Source organism: Ranitomeya imitator, chromosome 1 (genome assembly GCF_032444005.1).
Source record: "Ranitomeya imitator isolate aRanImi1 chromosome 1, aRanImi1.pri, whole genome shotgun sequence".
Classification (NCBI taxonomy): Eukaryota; Metazoa; Chordata; class Amphibia; order Anura; family Dendrobatidae; genus Ranitomeya; species Ranitomeya imitator.
Window position 1 is genome coordinate 1014916038 of NC_091282.1, and position 24022 is coordinate 1014940059.

General features: G+C 43.0%; 1 protein-coding gene across 2 annotated transcripts; it reads left to right on the forward strand.

The window, feature by feature from the left end:
- Positions 1 to 7645: 7645 nt before the first annotated feature.
- On the forward strand, positions 7646 to 23708 carry RAB33B (RAB33B, member RAS oncogene family). Of its 2 annotated transcripts, none has more exons than XM_069743969.1 (3): positions 7646 to 7737; positions 14508 to 14772; positions 19681 to 23708. In XM_069743969.1, exons 2-3 carry the CDS (start codon positions 14527 to 14529, stop codon positions 20113 to 20115), a joined length of 681 nt encoding a protein of 226 aa, XP_069600070.1. In that variant the 5' UTR covers positions 7646 to 7737; positions 14508 to 14526; the 3' UTR covers positions 20116 to 23708. The 2 variants fall into 2 exon arrangements, with proteins under 2 accessions (XP_069600070.1, XP_069600069.1); XM_069743968.1 differs by having other exon boundaries at positions 7647 to 7832.
- The last annotated feature ends 314 nt before the right edge of the window (positions 23709 to 24022 follow it).

Consider the following 24022-nt stretch of genomic DNA (forward strand, 5'->3'; position numbering starts at 1 on the left):
TCACAGCCTAAGGGCTATCTAGCCCTAGAGAAGGAAAATAAAGCCTACCTTGCCTCAGAGAAATTCCCCAAAGGTAAAGGAAGCCCCCCACATATATTAACTGTGAGTAAAGATGAAAGTCACAAACGCAGAAATGAAACAGGTTTCAGCACAGGGAGGCCAGACTAACTAAATAGACAGGGGATAGGAAAGGTAACTTTGCGATCAGCACAAAAACCTACAAAAGACCACGCAGAGTGTGCAAAAAAGACCTCCGCACCGACTCACGGTGCGGAAGGGGCCACTCTGCATCCCAGAGCTTCCAGCTAGCAAGACAAAATCATGATAACTAGCTGGACAAGAAAACAGTGAACAAATAAAGACTATCAGGAACTTAGCTTCTGCAGGAGAAGGCAGGTCACCAGAGAGATCCAGGAGCGAACTGAACAAATGCAAAAACATTGACAGGTGGCATGGAGTAACGATCTGAGAGGAGTTAAAAAGAACAGCCAACCAAAGGATAAACCACGTCACCTGTGTAAGGAACTTCAGAAGCCGCAGCTTCACTCATAGCCACCAGAGGGAGCCCATAGACGGAACTCGCCGAAGTACCATTCACGACCACAGGAGGGAGCTTGACAACAGAATTCACAACAGGCTGTATTATATTTATATTCTATGAGGGGTGATTGCATCATACTCTATGAGGGGGCTACATTATACTATATGGGGGGGCTGCATTATATTCTATGGGGAGGTTACATTATATTCTGTGGGGGGTTACATTATACTCTGTGGGGGGGTTACATTATACTCTGTGGGGGGCTGCATTATACTCTGTGGGGTGGCTGCATTATACTCTGTGGGGTGGTGGCTGCATTATACTATATGTAGGCTGTATTATACTGCATCGAGGACTATGGGGAATACATTATACTATATGAAGAACTATGGGGTGCATTATACTCTGGGAAGTGAATTGTACTACATGGATGACTATGGCGGTGCATTACACTATATGGAGCACTGTGAGGAGTGTATTATGCTATATGGAGGACTGAGGAGTATATTTTAATATATGGAGGACTATGAGGAGTGTATTATACTATTTGGAGGACTATGGGAAGTGTATAATACTATATGGAGGATTATGAGGAGTGTATTATACTATATGGAGGACTATGGGACACATTATATTATATGGAGGACTATGGGGTGTGCATTTTCTAATATGGAGGACTGTGGTGCACATTATAATATATGGAGGAGTATGGAGTGTATTATACCAAACAAGCAAAATGCTGCATATTCATTGGGTGATTGGATTGTTTATGCCGGAATAAAAATCATTGTTCTCAGCAGCACATCGCCGGTGTAAACTGTAGATATGCTGCTGATAACATGATGCTGTATGGTGATCTGTTAGTGATCTATTAGTGATCGTTCTGTCCCCATCATTCTTTCTCAGATGGTGGAAAGAGGCCGGGAAACAGGCATCCAATTACTTCAGTATTGTTGATCACACTTGTTTAGCGACCTGAACTCAGGGAATGTAAATACAACCGAAATGCTTCTGTGTGATGTGCAATATGTTAGCATTTGGGGCCCCATTTTAACCTTTGTCTAGGGCCCCACTTTGCCTAAAACCGGCCCTGGGTGCATTTATATATAGTGCTGGACAGCCTGCCTGCTAATACTATGGGCGTGATCAATAGGTTGTCCAGACACTGTGCATCACGCCTATCTGTGTGAATAATGTCTTATGCAAGCCTTACCTGTGTGCATTTTTGCTACTAGGCAGCCAACCCTTCTATTATTTAGGTGAATTGATGGTTCTTCTCATCAGTAGCTTGCACCTGTGCTGCTCCAGCCTTTATCAGGGTGGGCCTGCTGCACCCTGCTAGTGCATTTGTCATTTGACAAGGTTTTGATGAGTCTGCTTTTTATGATGTGTTGGTTCAGTAGTAGAACAGGGCTCGGCAACTCCCCATGGCATCTCTATTAGTGTCTATTTGATATTTTGGTGGTTGTTGTGCATTTATTCACTTGTTGATATAAAAACATTTTTATTGAAGAAATTAAAGGTTATATTTTAGTTTATTGTGATAAAGTATGGAGCTCTACAGTGAATTATTGAAAGTTCAACATGGTACCTTATGGCAAAGAACCTTATGACAATCTAAAAAAAAAAATATTGCTTAGTTGCTTAGCTGCAACACGGTGGCCAAGACCATACAGTGGTGAAACAAGACAGTTTCCACTAAGAACTGGTCTCGCCATGGTTGACCAAGAAGGTGAATGTACATGCTCAGCATAATATCCAGAGTTTTTCTTTTTGTCTTTTCAAAATAGACTCATGGGTGCTGACAGCATTGCTGCAGAGGTTAAAGGGGTGGGGAGTCAGCCTGTCAGTGCTCATACCATATGCTGCACACTACATGGCTGTCATCCCCGCAAACACTTTGGTGAAGACAAGCAGAGTAAGGACATAGATTACTGCAACCATGCCCTGTGGTCTGATGAGTATATATAAGAAACTCGGCACTCAACTTTGACATCTGAAATGTACTTTAATGTACTATAGTCCAAAAAGAAAGTACATTTCAGATGTTATAAAGTTGAGTGCTGAGTTTCTTACATATACTGATTTATGGCGTGGGAACCTACTCTGGCACCTCCTCTGGTAGTGCTCACGGTATTTATTCCAATTTGTGGTCTGATGAGACCTAAGATAAACTTATTGGGTTTAATAAGAATTCTATGTTATTTAAATGCACTATTTTTTTTTATTTATGTACATAATTACAGCGGGATATATGATAATTTTGTTTTCTGTAGGATTTGTCTGTTTAATGGACAATGCGAACATGCTTGTCACGACTCAGCTGTCGGGTGACCGAGGACCAGGGGCTCTTTCCTTGTCCCTAACACAAGGGGGTGCCTTAGCTCACCCTATTCCTCAGGATATTTCTGAAGGTGGAGATGCTGGGGCTTCCACCCTAGCCTTTTCTCCTGAATCAGCCCTCCATCTGTTCTCTTCCCCCACCCAGTGAAGTGCTACCATGCACCGCAGTACACCAACCGGACGAACAACGCAACACGAACAAGGATAGCTGAAAATACCAGGCATACAAATATTCACTCACATATAACAGAGGAATGCACAGGGGAGTGGAGGATGATGAGAAACCAAAGCAAGAGGAGGGAAGGGAAATATCACACTTACAAACCCACACAACAGTCACAGATAACGCTTCCAAATTCCTTATATAACCACATTTCCTCCAAGCCATGAAGCATAAGCCAGCTCTGACAGTGGGTTTCAATCAGAACTCAGATTATAAAGGGGATGGGAGTGGCTAACCGAGCTCAGGTGAGAGAGCAAACTCCCAGAGTTCCCAACATGGCTGATTAACTCCTGTTCTGCCAAAAGAAGTTAACACCATTTAAAAAGGTGAAGTGCTTCTGCACAGGAGTAGGAGCAATCAGACACTGTGGTTTTCTGGCTCCTCTCCGTTGCGGAAAACCCGTGACAATGCGTTTACGTGCTGCATGTATACCAACTTATACCCAAGCTTGATTTTTTTTGTTTTTTTATTAGTATTTTTGCATTTTGTGCAAGCCAGCGCATGGCCTCCCTTCCTTGAGCTGAATATTTAAATAGTTTTTCATAGCTGCTGTTCACAATTTGGGACCCAGTTCTTTGGCTGCACTTATACACATAGAGGTAAACTGTATTAAATCGTAAGGTTTTTAATACTAGACAGTGTAGGACCATCCCGAAAAGGGTCACCTTGCCGATGGTGAGATGGCTTTTATGATCAAAGACAGTGTTTACTTAGAACCCTATGTTATTTAAATGCACTATTGCATTGAAGCACATTATACTGTGGGGTATTATATGGGGCCATTATACTGTGGGAAACATTATAGTGTGGTGCACTTTATGGGGCCATAATACTCTGGGGCACTATATGGGGCCAGTAAAGCTTTGCTGATATTCCTTGTGACATTTTTCTTTAAGTGAGTCAACTGACTAGTGGACACCTGTTAAGTAGTGTTGAGCATTCCGATACCGCAAGTATCGGGTATCGGCCGATACTTGCGGTATCGGAATTCCGATACCGAGATCCGATATTTTTGTGATATCGGGTATCGGTATCGGAAGTGTAAAATAAAGAATTAAAATAAAAAATATTGTTATATTCACCTCTCCGGCGGCCCCTGGACATCAGCGGGAGGATCCGGCGTCCGGCACGGCTTCTTTCTTCAAAATGCGCGCCTTCAGGACCTGTGGAATGACGTCCCGGCTTCTGATTGGTCGCGTGCCGCCCATGTGACCGCCACGCGACCAATCAGAAGCCGCGACGTCATTCCTCAGCTAAAGTCCTAGAATGAGCGCCTTCTAGGACCTGAGGAATGACGTCGCGGCTTCTGATTGGTCGCGTGGCGGTCACATGGGCGGCACGCGACCAATCAGAAGCCGGGACGTCATTCCACAGGTCCTGAAGGCGCGCATTTTGAAGAAAGAAGCCGTGCCGGACGCCGGATCCTCCCGCTGATGTCCAGGGGCCGCCGGAGAGGTGAATATAACAATATTTTTTATTTTAATTCTTTATTTTACACTTTAATATGGATCCCAGGGCCTGAAGGAGAGTTTCCTCTCCTTCAGACCCTGGGATCCATGAGGATACCTTCCGATACTTGATGTCCCATTGACTTGTATTGGTATCGGATATCGGTATCGGCGATATCCGATATTTTTCGGGTATCGGCCGATACTATCCGATACCGATACTTTCAAGTATCGGACGGTATCGCTCAACACTACTGTTAAGTGAAAAATTAGATTAACCTGTGGTTGAATTCTTGTTTAGAATTTTGTAGTCTAAACTTTAGCTTTGCTCCTAAGATTGTCATTGTGGTTTACTTATTTTAGCACCATTAATTTAGGAAAATTGATTTTTTTTTTGTGTGTGTAAATTAACAAATCTTGTTTGCAATCAATCACAAACAACTGTTAGAGTATTTTGCTGTATGGTGGCCCAGAGAAAAAGCTGATTATGAAAGGAAACTAGAAGTTTTCTGACAAACCTGTTTGGGTGTACTCATTTATTATCATCATTAGGGCTGGCTGTCAGTCAGTGCCGGGGCGTAGTTACTCCTGCTGCTACAACCCCTGGCAAAAATTATGGAATCACCGGCCTTGCAGGATGTTCATTCAGTTTAATTTTGTAGAGAAAAAGCAAATCACAGACATGGCACCAAACTAAAGTTATTTCAAATGGCAACTTTCTGGCTTTAAGAAACACTAAAAGAAATCAAGAACACAAAATGATTTAGTCAGTAATGGTTACTTTTTAAGAACAAGCAGAGGGGAAAAATTATGGACTCACTCAATTATGTAGGAAAAAATTATGGAATCACCCTCTAAATTTCAATTCCCAAAACTAACACCTGCATCAGATTAGATCTGCTTGTTATTCTGGATCTAAAAAGGAGTGACCACGCCTTGGAGAGTTGTTGCACCAAGTGGACTGACATGAATCATGGCTCCAACAGGAGAGATGTCAATTGAGACAAAGGAGAGGATTATCAAACTCTTAAAAGAGGGTAAATCATTACGCAATGTTGCAAAAAATGTTTGTTGTTCACAGTCAGCTGTGTCTAAAATCTGGACCAAATACAAACAACATGGGAAGGTTGTTAAAGGCAAACATACTGGTAGACCAAGGAATACATCAAAGCGTCAAGACCGGAAACTTAAAGCAATATGTCTCCAAAACATTAAATGCACAACAAAAATAAATGAGGAACAAATGGGTGGAAACTGGAGTCATCGTCTGTGACCGAACTATAAGAAGCCGCATAAAGGAAATGGGATTTACATACAGAAAAGCTAAACGAAAGCCATCATTAACACCTAAACAGAAAAAACAAGGTTACAATGGGCTAAGGAAAAGCAATCGTGGACTGTTGATGACTGGATGAAAGTCATATTCAGTGATGAATCATGAATCTGCATTGGGCAAGGTAATGATGCTGGAACTTTTGTTTGGTGCCGTTCCAATGAGATTTATAAAGATGACTGCCTGAAGAGAACATGCAAATTTCCAGTCATTGATGATATGGGGCTGCATGTCAGGTAAAGGCACTGGGGAGATGGCTGTCATTACATCTTCAATAAATGCACAAGTTTATGATGATATTTTGGACACTTTTCTTATCCCATCAATTGAAAGGATGTTTGGGGGATGATGAAATCATTTTTCAAGATGATAATGCATCCTGCCATAGAGCAAAAACTGTGAAAACATTCCTTGAAAAAAGACACATAAGGTCAATGTCATGGCCTGTAAATAGTCCGGATCTCATCCAATTGAGGGTATGTGCACACGTCAGGATTTTTAGCGTTTTTTTTTGCGGAATTTCGCTATAAAAATGCTATAAATCCGCATAAAAAACGCTAAAATTATGCATCCTATCATTTAGAATGCATTCCGCATTTTTTGTGCAGATGTATGGGTTTTTTTCCGCAAAAAAAACGCATACCGCAAAAAATCAGGACATGCTCTATCTTTTTGCGGATTTCTAAGCAAAAAGGACATTCTGGAAAAAAAAAATCCGCAAAAAATCCACGCAAAATCCGCGCAAAAAAAAACCGCGGATTTCTGGCAGAATTCTCAGGATTTTGTCAGGAAAAAATCCTGACGTGTGCACATACCCTGAAAATCTTTGGTGGAAGTTTTAGAAAATGGTCCATGACAAGGCTCCAACCTGCAAAGCTGATCTGCAAACAGCAATCAGAGAAAGTTGGGGCCAGATTGATGAAGAGTACTACTACTGATTAACATTCATTAAGTCCATGCCTCAGAGACTGCAAGCTGTTATAAAAGCCAGAGGTGGTGCAACAAAATACTAGTGATGTTTTGGGGTGTTTTTTGGTTTTTCATGATTCCATAATTTTTTCCTTAGAATTGAGGGACTCCATAATTTTTCACTATGCTTGGCTACAAAAAGTAACCATTACTGACTACCACATTTTTTGTTCTTGATTTCTTTTAGTGTTTCTTAAAGCCAGATAGTTGCCATTGGAAATGACTTTAGTTTTGTGGGGTGAAGCTGGAATTGCCGGTAAATCTGGATGTCCCAATGGTATAGTGTGCCCCACAGCTGACTAGGGGTGGGTATCGCGTCACCTCAGAACTCAGAGCAGAAATGTCACTGCCATTCAGAACTATAAATGGAGCAGAACACTACAAGCAGGAACCTAACTGGTCACAGAGGGCCAGCTGCACTGTGGTCTATGCTGATGGTGGAAATGTGCCAGAAAGCCGCAGTATCCTCTCCTCTGTCATGGCAGCAACTATAATACAACAGGTACAAGCCACGTCCTGTGTGAGGAGTCGGCAACCTTCAAAAGCCCCTGCCATTGCCCACCATGTGCCAGTCCAGTGCAGCCACACATTGCCACACCAATACCCTACAGCGCTCACAGCCCCGCCCGGCGGCAGCACGCCGATGACGTAGTTGTCAGCACCGCCATCTTTAATTGGGGCTAATAGGCTGTAAAATACACTATTGGTGCCCACATCAAACATGGCGACTTGTTTAGCCTATCCCAGCAGGGCGGAGGCAGAAGACGGGGCAGTAAAGTGACGAAGCGTATTCAGGAGGAGCGAGTAAATGCCAAAGCAGCCGGCTACTCAGCGCTAGAGGAAGCTGCGGCAGCGGGGCCGGTAGTGAAGAGGGACCCCGGTTAGTGCTTCTTTCCACCCTTCACATCCATCCCGTGGTGAGCGGTTCTCCGGTCACGCCCGCTATTTCTCGGGGATACAGAGCAGTCCCGCTAGGTGAGTGACTGTGGGCGCGTCCCTGCGTGTGTACGTGGACGCGCTCCATCCCCAGCTGGCCGGGTGCTGTACAGTGACGTCTGCTGTCAGTCCCATAGGTGACCCTGGCACATAACAGGGATATCAACTGGTGTCCTGGGCTCACAGCTGCATCCATAGTCCTCAGGTTGGACGGCTCCGGCTTCTTTAAATGTTGCCATTTCATAGTAGGAACAGAAAAAACAAAATAACAGCAGAACCGTGTCTGTTCTGATGGTGGGCAGTGTCGTCAGGCGATGGTGGGCAGTGGCTTCAGGCGATGGTGGGCAGTGTCGTCAGACGATGGTGGGCAGTGTCGTCAGGCGATGGTGGGCAGTGGCTTCAGGCGATGGTGGGCAGTGGCTTCAGGCGATGGTGGGCAGTGGCTTCAGGCGATGGTGGGCAGTGGCGTCCTATGATGGTGGGCAGTGGCGTCCTATGATGGTGGGCAGTGGCGTCCCATTGAATATTGGAATCTGTCAGATTTCCATCGTGGTGATCGTCATTGTGCAGCATTACTTTGTCTGGCGTTCATCAGTCCGTGGGGGATCCACGGTGTGAACCTCCCAGGATGAATCCTCTGCGCAGTGTCCCTCATGACTGATGACATACTGAGGCCCTGGTCACATTGCCTTTCCACAGTGATGCAGTAGTTCTGCCTTAAAAACGGGATTCTTATGATGGGGTCCAAGTAAATCCTATCTCTCGGCAGCTCATTGTGCTGGGTGAGTGACCAGGGGATGTGCTGCCGAGAACATGATCTATGTGCACAGACTGATCACATTAACACTAGTTCTGTGCTCATAGAGCAGCGGTCGGCCGGTGCAAACAGGGTATTAGCCACCACCGATCGGCCTGCGTGTAGCTGATCTGCACCTGATAATGCGCCCTAAGATGTAGTAACATCCCTGCTGCAGAGCTCTGACAGTGGAGATTCCACACAGACTTTTACCTTTGTGGATATCATTGCAATAAAGGACACTGCTTTCTCCTGGTCCTCCTATTTTTCTGACCGCTCCTTCAGTGTTCTGTTCTCTGGCTCCACTTCATCCTCTTTCTCTCACTGTTGGGGTACGTCAGGGCTCAGTCCTTGGCCCCCTTCTCTTCTCCCTCTACACAGCCCCAATTGGACAGACCATCAGCAGATTTGGCTTTCAGTACCATCTTTATGCCGATGACACACAACTATACACATCATCCCCTGACCTTACCCCTCCCGCTGTACTACAGAATACCACTGACTGTTTGCAGTCTCCGACATCATGTCCGCTCTCTGTCTGAAACTCAACCTCTCCAAAACTGAACTTCTTCTGCTCCCGCCATCCACCAACCTCCCTAAATCTGACATTTCCCTCTCCGTGGGTGGCACCATAATAATACCCCGGCAGCAGGCGCGCTGTCTGGGTGTTATGTTTGACTTCGATCTCTCCTTCACCTCCCATATACAATCTCTTGCCCGCTCGTGCCGCTTACACCTAAAGAACATCTCTAGAATCCGCCCTTTTCTCACTATGGAAACAACAAAAACCCTCACTGTCGCCCTGATCCACTCCCGCCTGGACTACTGCAATGCTCTACTAATTGGCCTCCCCCTTACTCGACTTTCCCCTCTCCAGTCCATCCTTAATGCAGCAGCCAGGGTCGTCCATCTGGCTAGTCATTAATCAGATGCATCCGCTCTTCGCCAGTCGTTACACTGGCTGCCCATTCATTACAGGATACAATTCAAAGTACTTGTTCTCACCCACAAAGCTCTCCACAGTGCGGCACCCCCATACATCTCCTCCCTCATTTCTGTCTATCGGTCTAACCGACTGCTGCGCTCTGCAAATGACTTTCGACTAACCTCTGCACTAATCCGTACATTCCACTCCCGACTCCAAGACTTCTCCCGTGCTGTGCCAATCCTCTGGAATGCTCTACCCCAAGATATTAGGACCATCCACAATTTGCATAGTTTTAGGCGCTCCCTCAAAACACATTTGTTCAGAGTAGCCTATCACGTTCACTAACCAAAGTCATTTTATGTTTGTGTGTGTGTGTGTGTAGCCCATTCACTATCCCCCATCTATCCCCCACCCCCTGAAGATGGCTGGACCATGATTGTAAATACATCATTGTAAATACACACCTGTACCTTGTATCTCCCCCACCTCATTGTAGATTGTAAGCTCTCACGAGCAGGGTCGTCTGATTTCGCTTTAATTATTGTATTGTTAACGTTGTTACTTATGATTGTTGTGTTTGAAACTGGTAAACTGTAAAGCGCTACGGAATATGTTGGCGCTATATAAATAAAGATTATTATTATTATTATTATTATTAATGAAGGAGCCGCTGAGCCGCATATTTCATCCTTTGAATTGCTGAAGGTGAAAGTTTTACCTACATTTGCAGCTTAAAAGACCTGTTTATCTGAGAATCACAGCTCCTGACGAGGCTGAAGTTGGTTTCTTATTCGTTAGTTTCTTATTTGGCAATTTTTTCTTTTCTGTTTTTTATAGGTTTAACAACAAAAGCATCGCAATAATAACATACAATGCAGCGAGGTGCCCTGATGTGAATACACTTAAAAACAGCAACAAAAATGATAAAACTGGCACAAAAATGAGCATCAAAGTGGGCACCGAAGGGCGTTAATGAAAGGGTTAAATGATTTTGGGCCACTGATCTCACACTAAGGCCGGAGTCACACTACAGCGAGATACGTCCGAGTCTCGCAGGTTAAAACCAAGCTGTGGCACCGGCACTCTGGAGCGGAGCGTGCAGCTCCATGTATTGCTATGCGGCTGCACGCTCCGCCCCGGAGTGCCGGTGCCACAGCTTGGTTTTAACCTGCGAGACTCGGACGTATCTCGCTGTGTGTGACTCCGGCCTAAGAATACACATCAGTGTATTCTTTCTACCTTAAATGGGCCGTGCTGGAAGGACCTGGGTTTGATCACCATCTGGGTATTCTTAGTGTGAGATCAGTGGCCCAAAGTCATTTAACCCCTTAAAAACATCAGTTACTTATTCAAATGGCCAAAATCGACTGCCCACTTTGATGCCAGTTCTGATGCCCAGAACCCATTTAAAACCAGGTATCTCCAGCCTGGCCCAATGTGAGGTACCCTGTTCTATATGTCTGCAGTGTGATATCAGTGGCCCAAAGTCATTTAACCCTTTCATTAATGCCCTTCGGTGCTTACTTTGATGCCCATTTTTGTGCCAGTTTTATTGTTTTTGTAGCTGTGTATTCACATCAGGACACCTCGCTGCATTGTATGTTACTATTGTGAGGATTATTTTTGTTGTTAAACCTATAAAAAAAAAAAAAAAAAAGCAGAAAAAAAATTGCCGAATAAGAAACCGACTTCAGCCTCGTCAGCTCTTGTCAGCTACACGGGTTCTACCATGGGCCATAAGCCCAAACCAGGAGTGGGTGATAAATACAGAAGTGGTGACGTTTTTCTATTATACTTTTCCTCTGATTGTTCCACTCCGGGTTTTGGCTTGCAAATACTGAGGTAAAATACTGACCAAATACTGAATGTGTGAACACGGCCTTATAGTAAATGCATTCAATGTAAAAGTTCTTAAATAAATGATGCAATTTATTGTTTTTTTTATTAAAGGCTGCTAACGATATTGCCCATCCAGTATTGGGCTTCTCCTGCTCTAGTCTAGTCTATCAGTAATAAGTGATTACACGTGTGGGGACTAAGGAGCCGACATAACCTGGTGTGAACAGCGCTCATAATACTGCTGAGAGGAAATCTGAGTGTCTGTGTGAGAGAGACAGTGTTCTTTACAGCCGTCTCCCTGTACTGTCGCCCCAAATCAATACTGACCGCTTCTGCCGTGACTGCTGCCTTGCACTGCACATACCCCGGTCACCGCATTGTTGTGTGCAGTCGTCTCCCTGTACGATCACCTAAAGGCAATATTGACCTCTTCTCCCGTGACTGCTGCCTTGCACTGCACATATCCCGGTCATAGCATCGTTCTATGCAGTCGTCTCCCTGTACGATCACCTAAAGGCGATACTGACCTCTTCTCCCATGATTGCTGCCTTGCACTGCACATATCCCGGTCATAGCATCGTTCTATGCAGTCGTCTCCCTGTACGATCACCTAAAGGCGATACTGACCGCTTCTCCCATGACTGCTGCCTTGCACTGCACATACCCCGGTCACCGCATTGTTCTGTGCAGTCGTCTCGCTGTACGATCACCTAAAGGCGATACTGACCGCGTCTCCGTGACTGCTGCCTTGCACTGCGCATGCCCCGGTCACAGCATTGCCCTGTGCAGCTGTCCGCCTACACAGCACTAGCCAGCAGAAGAAACGCTCATTCTCGGTTTTCTGACGGTGCGCGGAGATCGCTGCATAGAAAACACGGTCTGTCTCCTTCACACAGATGCTCCAATCCCTCTCTCGGCGGTGGTATCAGCCCTGTTAAGTGTGATTTTCAGGCTTATTACAGAATTGCCATCTGCGCATGCGTGACCTGAGCAGGAGAGGCCGGATTCTGGGCGAGCTACTGTGATAGATACTGTGATAGCAGCCTGAGATAGAACAATAATGCAGTGTTGGAAGTGAATTGTATTTGAAGAGTTTGATTTTCTCTCATGATGATAAAACCTTTTCAGCGCTTCAGAAGTATTTGTGGCACTGTGCTTAACTGTTGCATCTTGTGCCTTACAATACATACAACACTTTTAGCATCAACCTTGGATTGCTGCCTTTTTTCTGCATATATAGAGTAATATTTGGTCCTTCTAGGTCTATTGTCCTGCACAGGCTGGACCCTATGTGTATTTCATGCCCCCTTAGGGAGCTCTACCTAATCTTACCGTCAGCGGTACGGACACTGGCTGATTCATTATTTGCAGATTTTTTAAGTCACTTTACTTTTTTGTTTTGCCATATTAGTTGCCGTTTTTGGCACCAAATTCATCAAACTGCCACAAGCAATTCATGAAGTCAACAATGGTCTTTTTTTCCCCATTTTGAAGTATTTTTATGGCCAAAATTGCGTATTTAAAAATACACCAGGGGTGACTGGAGTGAAGTTGTCAAATTTAGTGACTTTAAAAAAAAAAAATTTGCAATTGATGAATACGGCAAAAACGTCTGGAATCGCAAGGCTCTGGCCACAAAGTGGAAAACAAAATGAAAAAGGCAAGCAAATATAAGAAGGGTGCAAAAAGAATAGTAAATTGGGTGGCAGCAACCAAAACGAGGCGCAACGGTAATGATTAATTGGGGCCATTGTCTCTAAGATCTCAGCTCCGTTGCAAAATTTTACGCATGAAGCATATGGTGCAAGGGTGAAAATCCTGCGGCCCGCAAAGCCATTCTGTGTGGCCCCCAATCATCTGAAAAAAAAGAAAAATGCTTGACTGACAGGTGAACTACATGTGGGCAGCCAGACACAGAAGAGACATGTGCGGCAGCTTAGGAGCAGGGACTGGCAAGTGCTAATGGTGCCCTGTGTGGACATCTCTGCCTCGTACATCAGGAGAATGGGGTTTCATCACCCATCTGGCACTTCAGAAGGTAGGATGTGGATTAGGCAGGTGGCCATGTCCGTGGCCATCTCCACTATAGTTTATGGAAGTTTGAATATCATTATTCAGTAAGTAAAGAACCCATAACCTATTGTAGAGGGCTGTGTAGGTGCATGAGCTCTTCCTCTTTAGAGGCTGTGCACACTGTTTTTTTATGAATGAAGATTTAAAGGGACAATGTCACCTGAATTTGGAGGGAACAATCTTCAGCCATAGAGGCGGGGTTTTCGGGTGTTTGATTCACCCTTTCCTTACCCGCTGACTGCATGCTGGCTGCAATATTGGATTGAAGTTCATTCTCTGTCCTCCGTAGTACATGCCTGCACAAGGCAATCTTGCACAGCGCAGGCGTGTACTATGGAGGACAGAGAATGAACTTCAATCCAATATTGCAGCCAGCATGCAGTCAGCGGGTAAGGAAAGGGTGAATCAAACACCCGAAAACCCCGCCTCCATGGCTGAAGATTGTTCCCTCCAAATTCAGGTGACAGTGTCCCTTTAAAAGAAAAGTTTACTTCAAATCCAGATGAAAAATTCTTCACTGTTTGAATAAGCTTCCTATTAGTTTTATTGCTAAATGTTCAAAACAACGTGAAAAAAAAACAGCACTGTGGACACTAAAGCAGCTTATCTCATTAATATTGGTCAGAAATTTGTATTTATTACCGTACTTATTAAGAGTATTTAATGCCATTTTTGTTGTGGATTTAAGAGCAGCATGTATCTAAATCCTCTTAAAACAGCTGTGTGAATGTACAATTAGTGACTTTTGGAGGTAAGAGATACAAATTCTACATACAGGACTAACAGACGTTTATGGTTTATACTTTCAATATGTCACAAAAGGTAATACCCCTTTAATTTTTAGTTTGGTCCCCAGATTGGTTTAGTACGACAATGTGGTCCTTGGACCAAAAAATGCTTGTGCATACCTGATAAAGTGAGTTGCTGTCTTTTATTAGGACTTGGTTCTTCTCACACAGAACCTGCATAAATGAAAGTGTCCTTTATGGCCTATTCTAGGTAATCTGTCGGTGTATTGCTTTGTGTCCCAGCCTGGCTGGATTTGACTTGACTTTCATGATCACCATTTCTTTTTCAGCGTTTGCTTGTGGGTAATTATGTCTTCTGCCACTGGTGGAGACGGAGGACTAGAATCATCCTTGGAAGCTAGTATCAACAGCACGTGCTCCTATGGGTCGACCCGAGCTCGGATTTTTAAGATCATTGTGATTGGTGATTCTAATGTGGGAAAGACCTGCCTGACGTACCGCTTCTGCACCAGCTATTTCCCTGAACGGACAGAGGCCACCATCGGTGTGGACTTTAGGGAGAGGTGTGTAGAAATAGATGGAGAAAGAATAAAGGTAATAATGAGATTAAATGGAGAGTGCATGAATGAACGGTGATGGAGAAAACCTCAGGAAATGCTTGACTGAAAATCAGTGCTCCTTTATTTTCCAATCCTCAGGTTTTATTGGCAGACCAAGTATTAAAAAAATAAATATATGGTTCCATTTGGAGAACCATGTACATAGGATCTGTACCACCTTATAACGTGTCTACATGTTGACACTTGCTTCTAAATGTTCTCTGCTTTAAGCTGCTGTCAAGTTACAAGATGTAACTTAAGGAGTTGTAGAACCTTAAACTTGGCTACTTAATTTCAGAAGAGTGCCACCCTTGCTCATAAGCGGTGTCTCTCTGGTATTGCAGCTTATGTCAAGAGAATAATGCAGTAACAATATATGGACAAGAGTTCTTCTCTGGAAAAAGACAAATTTTTGTAATCCACAACAAACCTTTTAAAGTGAAATGGTCCCTGTCATATCAAATTGTTTTTGCATAAATCAGTAGTAAAGTTAAGACACATTACAAAGTTTCTTATATTTATCAGAGAAATCTGCTTCTCACTTGTTAATAACATTGGGGGATACAGGACTCTGGGATATGCCTTGCCAATAGGGACTCTGCACTACGTAGAAAAAAAAGAAAAGACCTTGGCTCTCTGCTAGGCTATACCCTCTCCTCACACTAGGCAGCTCAGTTGCCGGCTGGCAGTTCACACACTGGTGCTGTTTTTTTTTTTTTTTTTCTTATGCAGTATCCGTATACTCATCAGTTTTAAAAGATCAGATTTTGCGGATTAGATGTGCTCTTTAAAGTGTATGGGGATCCACGAAACACGGAAGACCTAATTTGTACGTTTATCGTTCCATACTAGTTTATTTAATTTGAATTTATACATTATTCCAATGGATAAAAAAAAGATTCTGAACACCAAGGGCACCGCATGGTTTGGTAGTCTTACTAATCAAGGCCCCTTCTAGGCAGCAACTTTCATTTCATGCCTATGGTGGCCTTGACTAACTCTATTCCCGTAACTTTTCCCTGGACTAGGAGGTGTTTTAGAGTGAGCTTTTTTCTCTACTTAAGTGCCTTCATACTATTTACTGAGGAAAGGGCTTATTTTCCCAAATTTTTCTCCCAATCCATTATTGTATCCTCAGAGTGCTTGTCAGCCCAGTTTGACCTGTGAGCTTTCACTAGTGCAATCGGTGCCATCTGGCATAGAGCCTGAGAAGTCAGCCCCACAGCCGCTCACAAGAGACATAGGACTTACATGCACAAATCCTCTTTGGTCTTCCCGGATTATTCCGAGACAGTGCCACAGCAGATAACACCGCTTTTCCCCCAGCCCAGTCTGAGTCCCTAGTGAATACCTCTAACTCTTGAGTACTAGCAGAATTCTAAATTGGCTTTGGTCTTTCAGGATCTTTTTTGGGCATTGACTGTCACACTTCAGGAAAGGAGAAGTCTACCTCTCCTTTCCAGGATTTTTCTTCCAGCAGCTCTGCGAGCAGCAAGTACCTTTCCCTTTGAAGACTTTACAATCTTCTAGTGAAAGAATGGAAATGCTCAGATAGGCGCATGCCTTCCTTAAGGAGGTTTAAGGACCTTTTTCCCTTTGCGGAAAAATTAGTTTCCAGGTGGTCCATATCTGGTCCACAGATGGACACTCCCCAGCCATGTTCTGATGCGATGTTCCTTAGTGACCTGCTGGGTAAGAGGATTGACTACCTTTCTAAAGCGTCTTTTTCGGAAATGATCTATGCTTTACGTCCTGTTTTTATGGTGTCTTGGGTCAACAAGGCCTATGTGCCCTGAATGAATAATCTTCCCAATGGTTTCTTTCTTTCTTTTTTTTTTTTTTTTTTAGTCCCATCTAATGGTTTGATCTTGCATGCTCTCCTTTCAGCGAACCATCTACGACCTTCATCCAAGGTGTTAATGCCCTTGTTCCATGCCCCAAATGTTTCCAGAGATACTGCCTCATCCTGGTCACAGTTCCAAAGAGTGACAGCTTGGTCAGACCTATTCTAGACCTGAAGAGCATCTGCCGTTTTGTACAAGTTTGAAGATTTGACGTGGAATCCCTGCATCCTTGGTCGCGTCACTGGTGCTAGCAGAATTCCTCTGTGCGGTAGATATAAGTCACGGTAGATTTACGCCACATGTGTCTTCATATACCCGTCACAGAGTCTTGCCAGCAATTTATTCACCTTTGTCAGTTCTTTTCTTTTCCTGTTCATTGCACTCCCCTTCAGATTAGAGACAGCTCCTAGGATCTTAAACTAGGTACTCATTCACATGATGGTATCACTGCTTGCCAGAGGGGTGTCAATCAGTCGTTATATGAAAGATCTTTCGATACAGGTCTTGTCCAGAGATGAGAATTCTTCTGGTCTTCAAATTACCTTGGATTTCTTGGAGCTCTTTGGCTAGATAATCAACTGACAGATGCACTGTCTGATGCTATCCAGCATCTGAATCTTCTGATCTTGACCTTCAACACCCCAGGTGGGTCATGTTTTCCTTTCACTTGACAAGCCCTACTTTTGTTGTGCTGGAGTGATTTGTTGCGGATGGAGTTCTTGTGTACTATCCATCTTATGTATGAAGGTTTGGAGTGAGATGGTCTGTTTTCAAAGGTGTCTTGTCTCTGGAGGTATCTTGCCTCCGATCAACTTTCTGAAACTGAGACCTATTTTTACGACTCCCTCCCATTTGCCCTCCCCTTTCAGGGACCTCACACTTCAAATACAGACAGACAATTCGACTCCTTACTGGGTAACTGGGTGGAGTGTTGCATTCCAGCACTTAATGGTCTACATTCCTTCCGTGGAAAAACGGGCAGCAGACCTTCTCAACCAAGAAACTCTGGAACTGGAAGATAGGTTCTCTTCATAGTGCTCAATGGAGTACCCCCGGCGTGGTCCTCTTTTTGTCCCGGCTCAATCAAAAGGTCCCAACCTATGCCACCAAGTCCCAAGAGCTTTTATTGTAGAATATCATGTCATGGGCGGTTTTCTTTTTTTTTTTTTTTTTCTTCACTGCTTCCCTGGTTCCTAACCCCCTCCCTGACCCCACCGTCAAGTGAACAGTCGCTGTGGCAATCATAACCGTGCTGGTTTGACATAGTCTATGGCCTTTTCCTCCTCATGACCTTCCGTCACAAGGTGCTGGGTTCCACCCACACTTTGCCTCCTCTGCATTTAACGGTGTGGTTTGGTTGTTGAAGAGGAGGTTCTGAGATCCAAGGGTCTGTCTGACTTTGTTATCCAGACTATGTTGATAGCTCTTAAGCGACATTCTGCCAAAGTTAATCTCTGTATATTTTGAGGTCCTACTGGGTAGATGGAAATAAAGGGACTCCCATACCATGGCATTCTCTATTCTTAGGGTTTTTCCTTTCTTCAGTCTGGTCACTATGCTGGCCTTAGCCTTTACTCCTTCAAGGGAATGTTTTCTGCAATTTCCATACTCACATGCTGATTTTTCACTAACAAGTAAGATGTTCTTCTAGAGGTTGGTGCATTGCATCTATCCTTACAAGCAGGGCTGTGGATTCAAAATCGGAGCTCAATTTAGTGGAGTCGGTGTCATGGAAATTGAGGAGTCGGAGGTTTGGCTTACCGACTCCACAGCCCTGCTTACAAGCATCTACTTTCTCATTCTGCATGGCAGTTGGGGCCTTCTGGGCGGTCAAGCATCTGATTTGTCTCGGGCTCAGGCCTGCAAGCTTGCCACTTGAGTCTCTGTCCAAACTTTTTGTCAGATTCTACAAGATCCACTCTATTGCTTTGGTTGATGCCAGCTTTGGATGTAGGGTGCAGTAGACCACTCTCTGCTAGATCATCCACATGGTTACCTGTTGTTTTGTCACACGGTCTTGTCTCCCAATGCTATTGATGAGAAAATTTAATTTTTGTATTTACTGTAAAATCCATGTTGAATATTCTTGTTTAATAAATTGGGGGACACATCCCTGTTCCCATTCGCTTGTCACGGGGTTAGTTTAGTTGCCTCTAATATGTGTGTTTTTCTTCCACTAGTTCAGGTCATATTGATTCCTGATTTGTATAGATAGTTTATTTATTTTATTTTTTTTTTACTACTGCCCTCATCCTGCGTTTGGCACTAAACTGAGCTGCCTAGTGTCAGAGGAGAGGATTTAGTCCACCAGATAGCACTAACACCTTAGTTTCTAGATAGTATTGGCCTCTTATTGGCAGTATATATACCCATGGTCCTGTGTCCCCCATTGTAGTTAATGAGAAACTGATTTATGGCAAGTTCAGAAATCTTTTTTCGTTTCCACTTTTCTGCCTCATTTCCTACCTTCACCCACCCACTGATCTAATTGATTCACTCAGAAATTATGCTAAAATCATCCAGCAAGACTAGATGAACTTCCAGCTCGCTGAGGTATCAAATTACAGCTACCTTTCTTAAACCTAGGGAGAGAGGAAAAGACAATGCTGCTGCTTTCTACAATATGTTTTATCTTAAGTTAACCCATGGTTGGATTCACATATACACTGCTCAGCACTGCTGTATAAGGTTTTCCTAAAATGCACCTGCTTCTGAACATAGGTGAGCAGGAATCACTCATGTCTCTGCGTTCTGTTTGGAGATCCATCGTAGTGGTAAGTCTTTACTGACTAACTGAAAAACAAATGAAAATTAGAGTCTGCTGAGAAAAAAACTGCATGAAACAGGGTCTATAATGGACAAAAAGTATTATTCCTCATGTATGCACAACAGCTTGTTCTCAAGGCTTGTTCTCAAATTGCCTAAACTGACAGGTTTCTTTAAAGTCAACCTATCAATGTTTTTAAATTACCATAATAATAAAAATATTTTTCTTTTTATACCGTAAGCATTTATTGTTAAGTTTCATTTTTTGCCTTCTGCTTTTTTTTTTCTTACAGATTCAGCTATGGGACACAGCTGGGCAGGAGCGCTTTCGCAAGAGCATGGTGCAGCACTACTATAGGAATGTACATGCCGTGGTTTTTGTGTATGACATCACCAACATGGCAAGTTTCCAGAGTTTGCCAGCCTGGATAGAGGAGTGCAAGCGGCATTTACTTACCAATGATGTGCCCCGAATTCTGGTTGGAAATAAATGTGACCTAAAGGACTCCATTCAAGTACCCACTGACTTGGCTCAGAAATTTGCTGATTTACACAGCATGCCAATGTTTGAAACCTCCGCCAAGAATACCAATGACCATGTTGAAGCTATATTCATGACACTGGCGCACAAGCTCAAGAGTCATAAGCCACTGGTTTTGAGCCAGCCTCCAGAGAATACAGTAGAGCTAAATTCTGGAGCCAAGACATCTTTTCCATGCGGTTGCTAGATTTGAGTTTTACTAGACTAAAATGTGGAATGCATTTTACAAGTATCATTGAAGGCGAAATCTACGTGGTTACATGGCCACCTGGAAGATGCATGGTTTTATGGAGGTCACCCTATGGCATGAGCTATTCAGGGGTCTTGTAGTGAGCCTCGTTGTATCCGTTAATGTAGCGTGGGCTGTTCAGAAACAGTCATTGAAACATAACCTGTTTGGCAAGTGCAATTTTTATTTTAATTCTGAGAAGTGTTCACTGTGCGTTACTGTTTTTCATCAGCTAAACTGCATTTATCTGAGAATTTTCTGTTTGTTTCTTTTCCGTTTGTCTTTTTTGTCCTCCAACCGCTCTGGCTCACCATGTTAATGAAGGACGCAAGCTGTGGGCACAGTAGGCTGGTAGTGCCTTGTTGGCTTCAGACGTGACACACAGCAGGTTTCTCCATGTGCCTGTGACCATATTGCTGCTGCTGCCAGGGATTGCATACAGTTATATATGTGAAGTGAGTGTTTGGAGTCGGGCAAGGTCATTTCCTTCCTCTTCTGCAGCCAGACAAGCTGAACTGATCCTTATAAACAAGACTGAGATCCTCTGCCCGTAGCCTGGACTGTGACTCTCATGCTTTGCCAAGACTAGCACAAGCTTATTGTTTTATCGTTCACCTCGTCCTTGTACCTTTCACCATAGTTTGCTACTTAATCTGAAGAACCGCTTTCATTTTCTGTAGTAAAGAGACTGAATGGTAAAAAGTATAGATAATCTCCTAGCACAACAATTTTAAATGTAATTTTAACTGTTTAAAATCACTACCTTAATGACTCCCAATCATGTCAAGTATTTTGCAGTGTACTAGTGATTAGAAAATGCACTAAATATTATACAAGCATAAAAACGGGGAATACTGGGTCATATGCACATTGTCTTATAGTTCAGAATACATATGTTGGTATGTGCTAAATTCGTGTCATCTTCAGAATATAAGCAAAGTACTTTCTATTAATAGTGATATTTTTTTTTTTCTCTTGGTCAGGCTGTCCTCACACTATTTTTCTGTGAGTACTGTATACTTCTGGTCTAAAATTGAAACCAAATCCATCAGAGAAAAGGGAAACCTATGTTTTTTTTCCTATGCGGGGATCTGGTCTGCTGTTAGTACAGGGTATTTGCAGCCTTATTTTTCTCTTCTGTCTTCATTAGATTTGGAGGCATCTGTCCTTGCTATATTACATTATTCTTAACCAGATATGGAAATAAATGATAATGCTTCCAAACTTTTTACCGTTTTTTTTTTTTTTTTGGGGGGGGGGGCTCTGTCCCTGTTTTTGTAAAGGGCTTCACTAATGTTGGTAAGAATGGAGCCTGATCTCTCTAAACATAGCGGTAGTGTCTAAGCGGATTTTTATTAAGGGCTTTCTGCTGGCCGTAGTCCTTTTTTGAGGGAGACCACATTGAGACCTTCTACAAATGTAGTCTGAACAGCCAAATACAGATTGTGGCTCTTCGGGAACATTGTTGTCACAATCTGGAAGTTGGAATTTCATGACCGGTTTAGTGCAGTCGCCAATAGTTTTGGTGTTTTCTACTGCAGACCATTTAGAGTCACTTCACGAAGTGTGTAGATGTATTTTCAGTAGTGCCCACCTATTGCAAGTAAAATATGACGTGTGTCATCTGCATAGTTTGCCTTTCTCATCCATTGCTGGTCATTATTTTCTCTGTCTATTCAGTCTTTCAAAATTATCTAGAAAGTGAGATTTATTTGGATTTGATGATGGCATGTCCTTTAAAATAGGCCATAAATGTTTTATCCATCGATGGCACTAAATGACTGTTGACTCTTGAAAGCACTCGATCTAGGTGTCTGTACACATCCGCATCCTTAGAATAGGGCATCAACATGTGATCAGTTAGTAACTCTGATCAGCAGGACAAAAAGTCTGCGGCACATGACTGTCTATTAGGCAAGGGAACAGTGTCTTGGCTTCCATATCAGACAAACCACATGGATGTGGACGTACTGCTGCTTCTTTGTTCTGCTGATCATTAGGACTCTGGATGTGATACTACTCTGATCATACACTGATGACCTATGGTAAGGATTTCCTATCAATAAGATTACATATGGTAAAGATTTGCTATCAATATGAAAACCTGGAAATCACTTCTTCTAATATTTTTTTGCAGGAAAAACTAGGAAACTGAGGAATTCTGATTTTGCAGCACTTTGTCCACCTAATCAAAGGGAACCATAAAGTAAGGGAATAAAACGAGGAGTTAGATTTAAAGAGCAAGTAAACTTTGTTTTTTCCCTCCATATTTAAGTGCCCTTAAGGGTATGTGCACACGTTGTGGATTCTCTGCGGATCCGCAGCGTTTTTTGCAGTGCAGAAACGCTGCAGATCCACAATTGATTTACAGTACAATGTAAAACAATGAGAAAATAAAAATGCTGTGCACACTTTGCAGAAAATCTGCTGTGGAAACGCTGCAGATTAAAATAAGTAGCATGTCACTTCTTTTTTGTGAATCTGCAGCGTTTTTGTACCCATTCCATTATAGAAAACCGCAGGGGTAAAAAAAACGCAGCAAATCCGCAAGAAAATCGCAGCAAAAACGCACAAAAAAACGTGACAAATCCGCAGGTGCGTTTTCTGCCAGGAGAGGCAGAATCCGCACCAGAAATTCCTAAGCCTAATCCGCAACGTGAGCACATAGCCTCAAAAAGACAATTTGATCAGTAGGAGACTCGCCAATCGCTCGAAATCTCCCTTTTCACAAGAAATGCATAGCTCAGCAGACAGGAGCACACAAACAGCGGGGTATGGATTTAATAGAAAGCATAGACTTCATAGCTTATGCTTTCTCTTTAAGCTGTTCTCTGGTCTTAGACAGGAGCTGTGCACACCTGTCTTCTGAGCTGCGCACCTCTCGGTGGGGAAGAAGGGGGTGGTTGGTGGATTTTGAATGATCGATGGGGTATCGGGACCCAGACCCCGATCTATCTGCTTGTAAGTATAAGGACACTGAAATCTGAAAGGAAAAAAACATTTAGCTTTAGTTACGGTACTTTTTAGTATGCACTCAAATACTTGAAATATTGTTTTTTTTGCATTTTTTTTTTTTAATCTGTTAAAGCGGTCTACTATCACTTATATAACCTCTTACATTCCATATATTGCAATGTTGACATTTCAGGGTTTTTTGTTGCTTTTTTTTTAGTTTACATGATATTTGACATTATTCTACATCTATTCTATTCTCCATCATAAGAGGCTCAAAAATGTGATCTGTTATATTTGATCAAAAGGGAATTTTGGGTATGCATATGCATTTTTTTTATCTGTTTATTTGCCAACAGTTCATAAACTATGCAATGTCTTTACAGTCTGTCTGTCTGCTATCTTGTTCTCAAATTCATTTTGAATGTGCAATCAATGTTTTCATTGGCCCCTTGGACAAGCTTCCCTTTTTTTTTATCCATGGAAACGCTGCTTTAGAAATTAACATAACTCTTAACACATTGTGGTTTCACATTATTTTCATTTGTAATTATGACTTTATGCTACACTTTAGATTCCAATAAAAAATTGCTAATATATAGAGGACTTCTGTTTTTCTTTGATAATTTCCCCCCCCCCCCCTCTGGAGCTTTAACCCCCTTCGCTTCGAAGCCTGTTTTCACCTTCTTGACCAGGCCAATTTTTACAATTCTGACCACTGTCACTTTATCAGGTCATCACTCTAGAACACTTCAACAGATCCCACTGATTCTGTGATTGATATGACTTGCGTTTTATTTGTGAAAAAAAAAAAATGGAAATTAGGCGAAAATTTCGCAATTTTCACACTTTTAGTTTTCATGCCCTTAAATCAGTCATGTCACACAAAATAGTTAATAAATAACATTTCCCA

Excerpts from the sequence above, each read along its gene's own strand:
- RAB33B (XM_069743969.1), top strand. The coding sequence starts at position 14,527 with ATGTCTTCTGCCACTGGTGGAGACGGAGGACTAGAATCATCCTTGGAA. Across the intron at positions 14,773-19,680 it reads TAGATGGAGAAAGAATAAAG|ATTCAGCTATGGGACACAGC; the intron begins GTAATAATGAGA and ends TTTTTCTTACAG.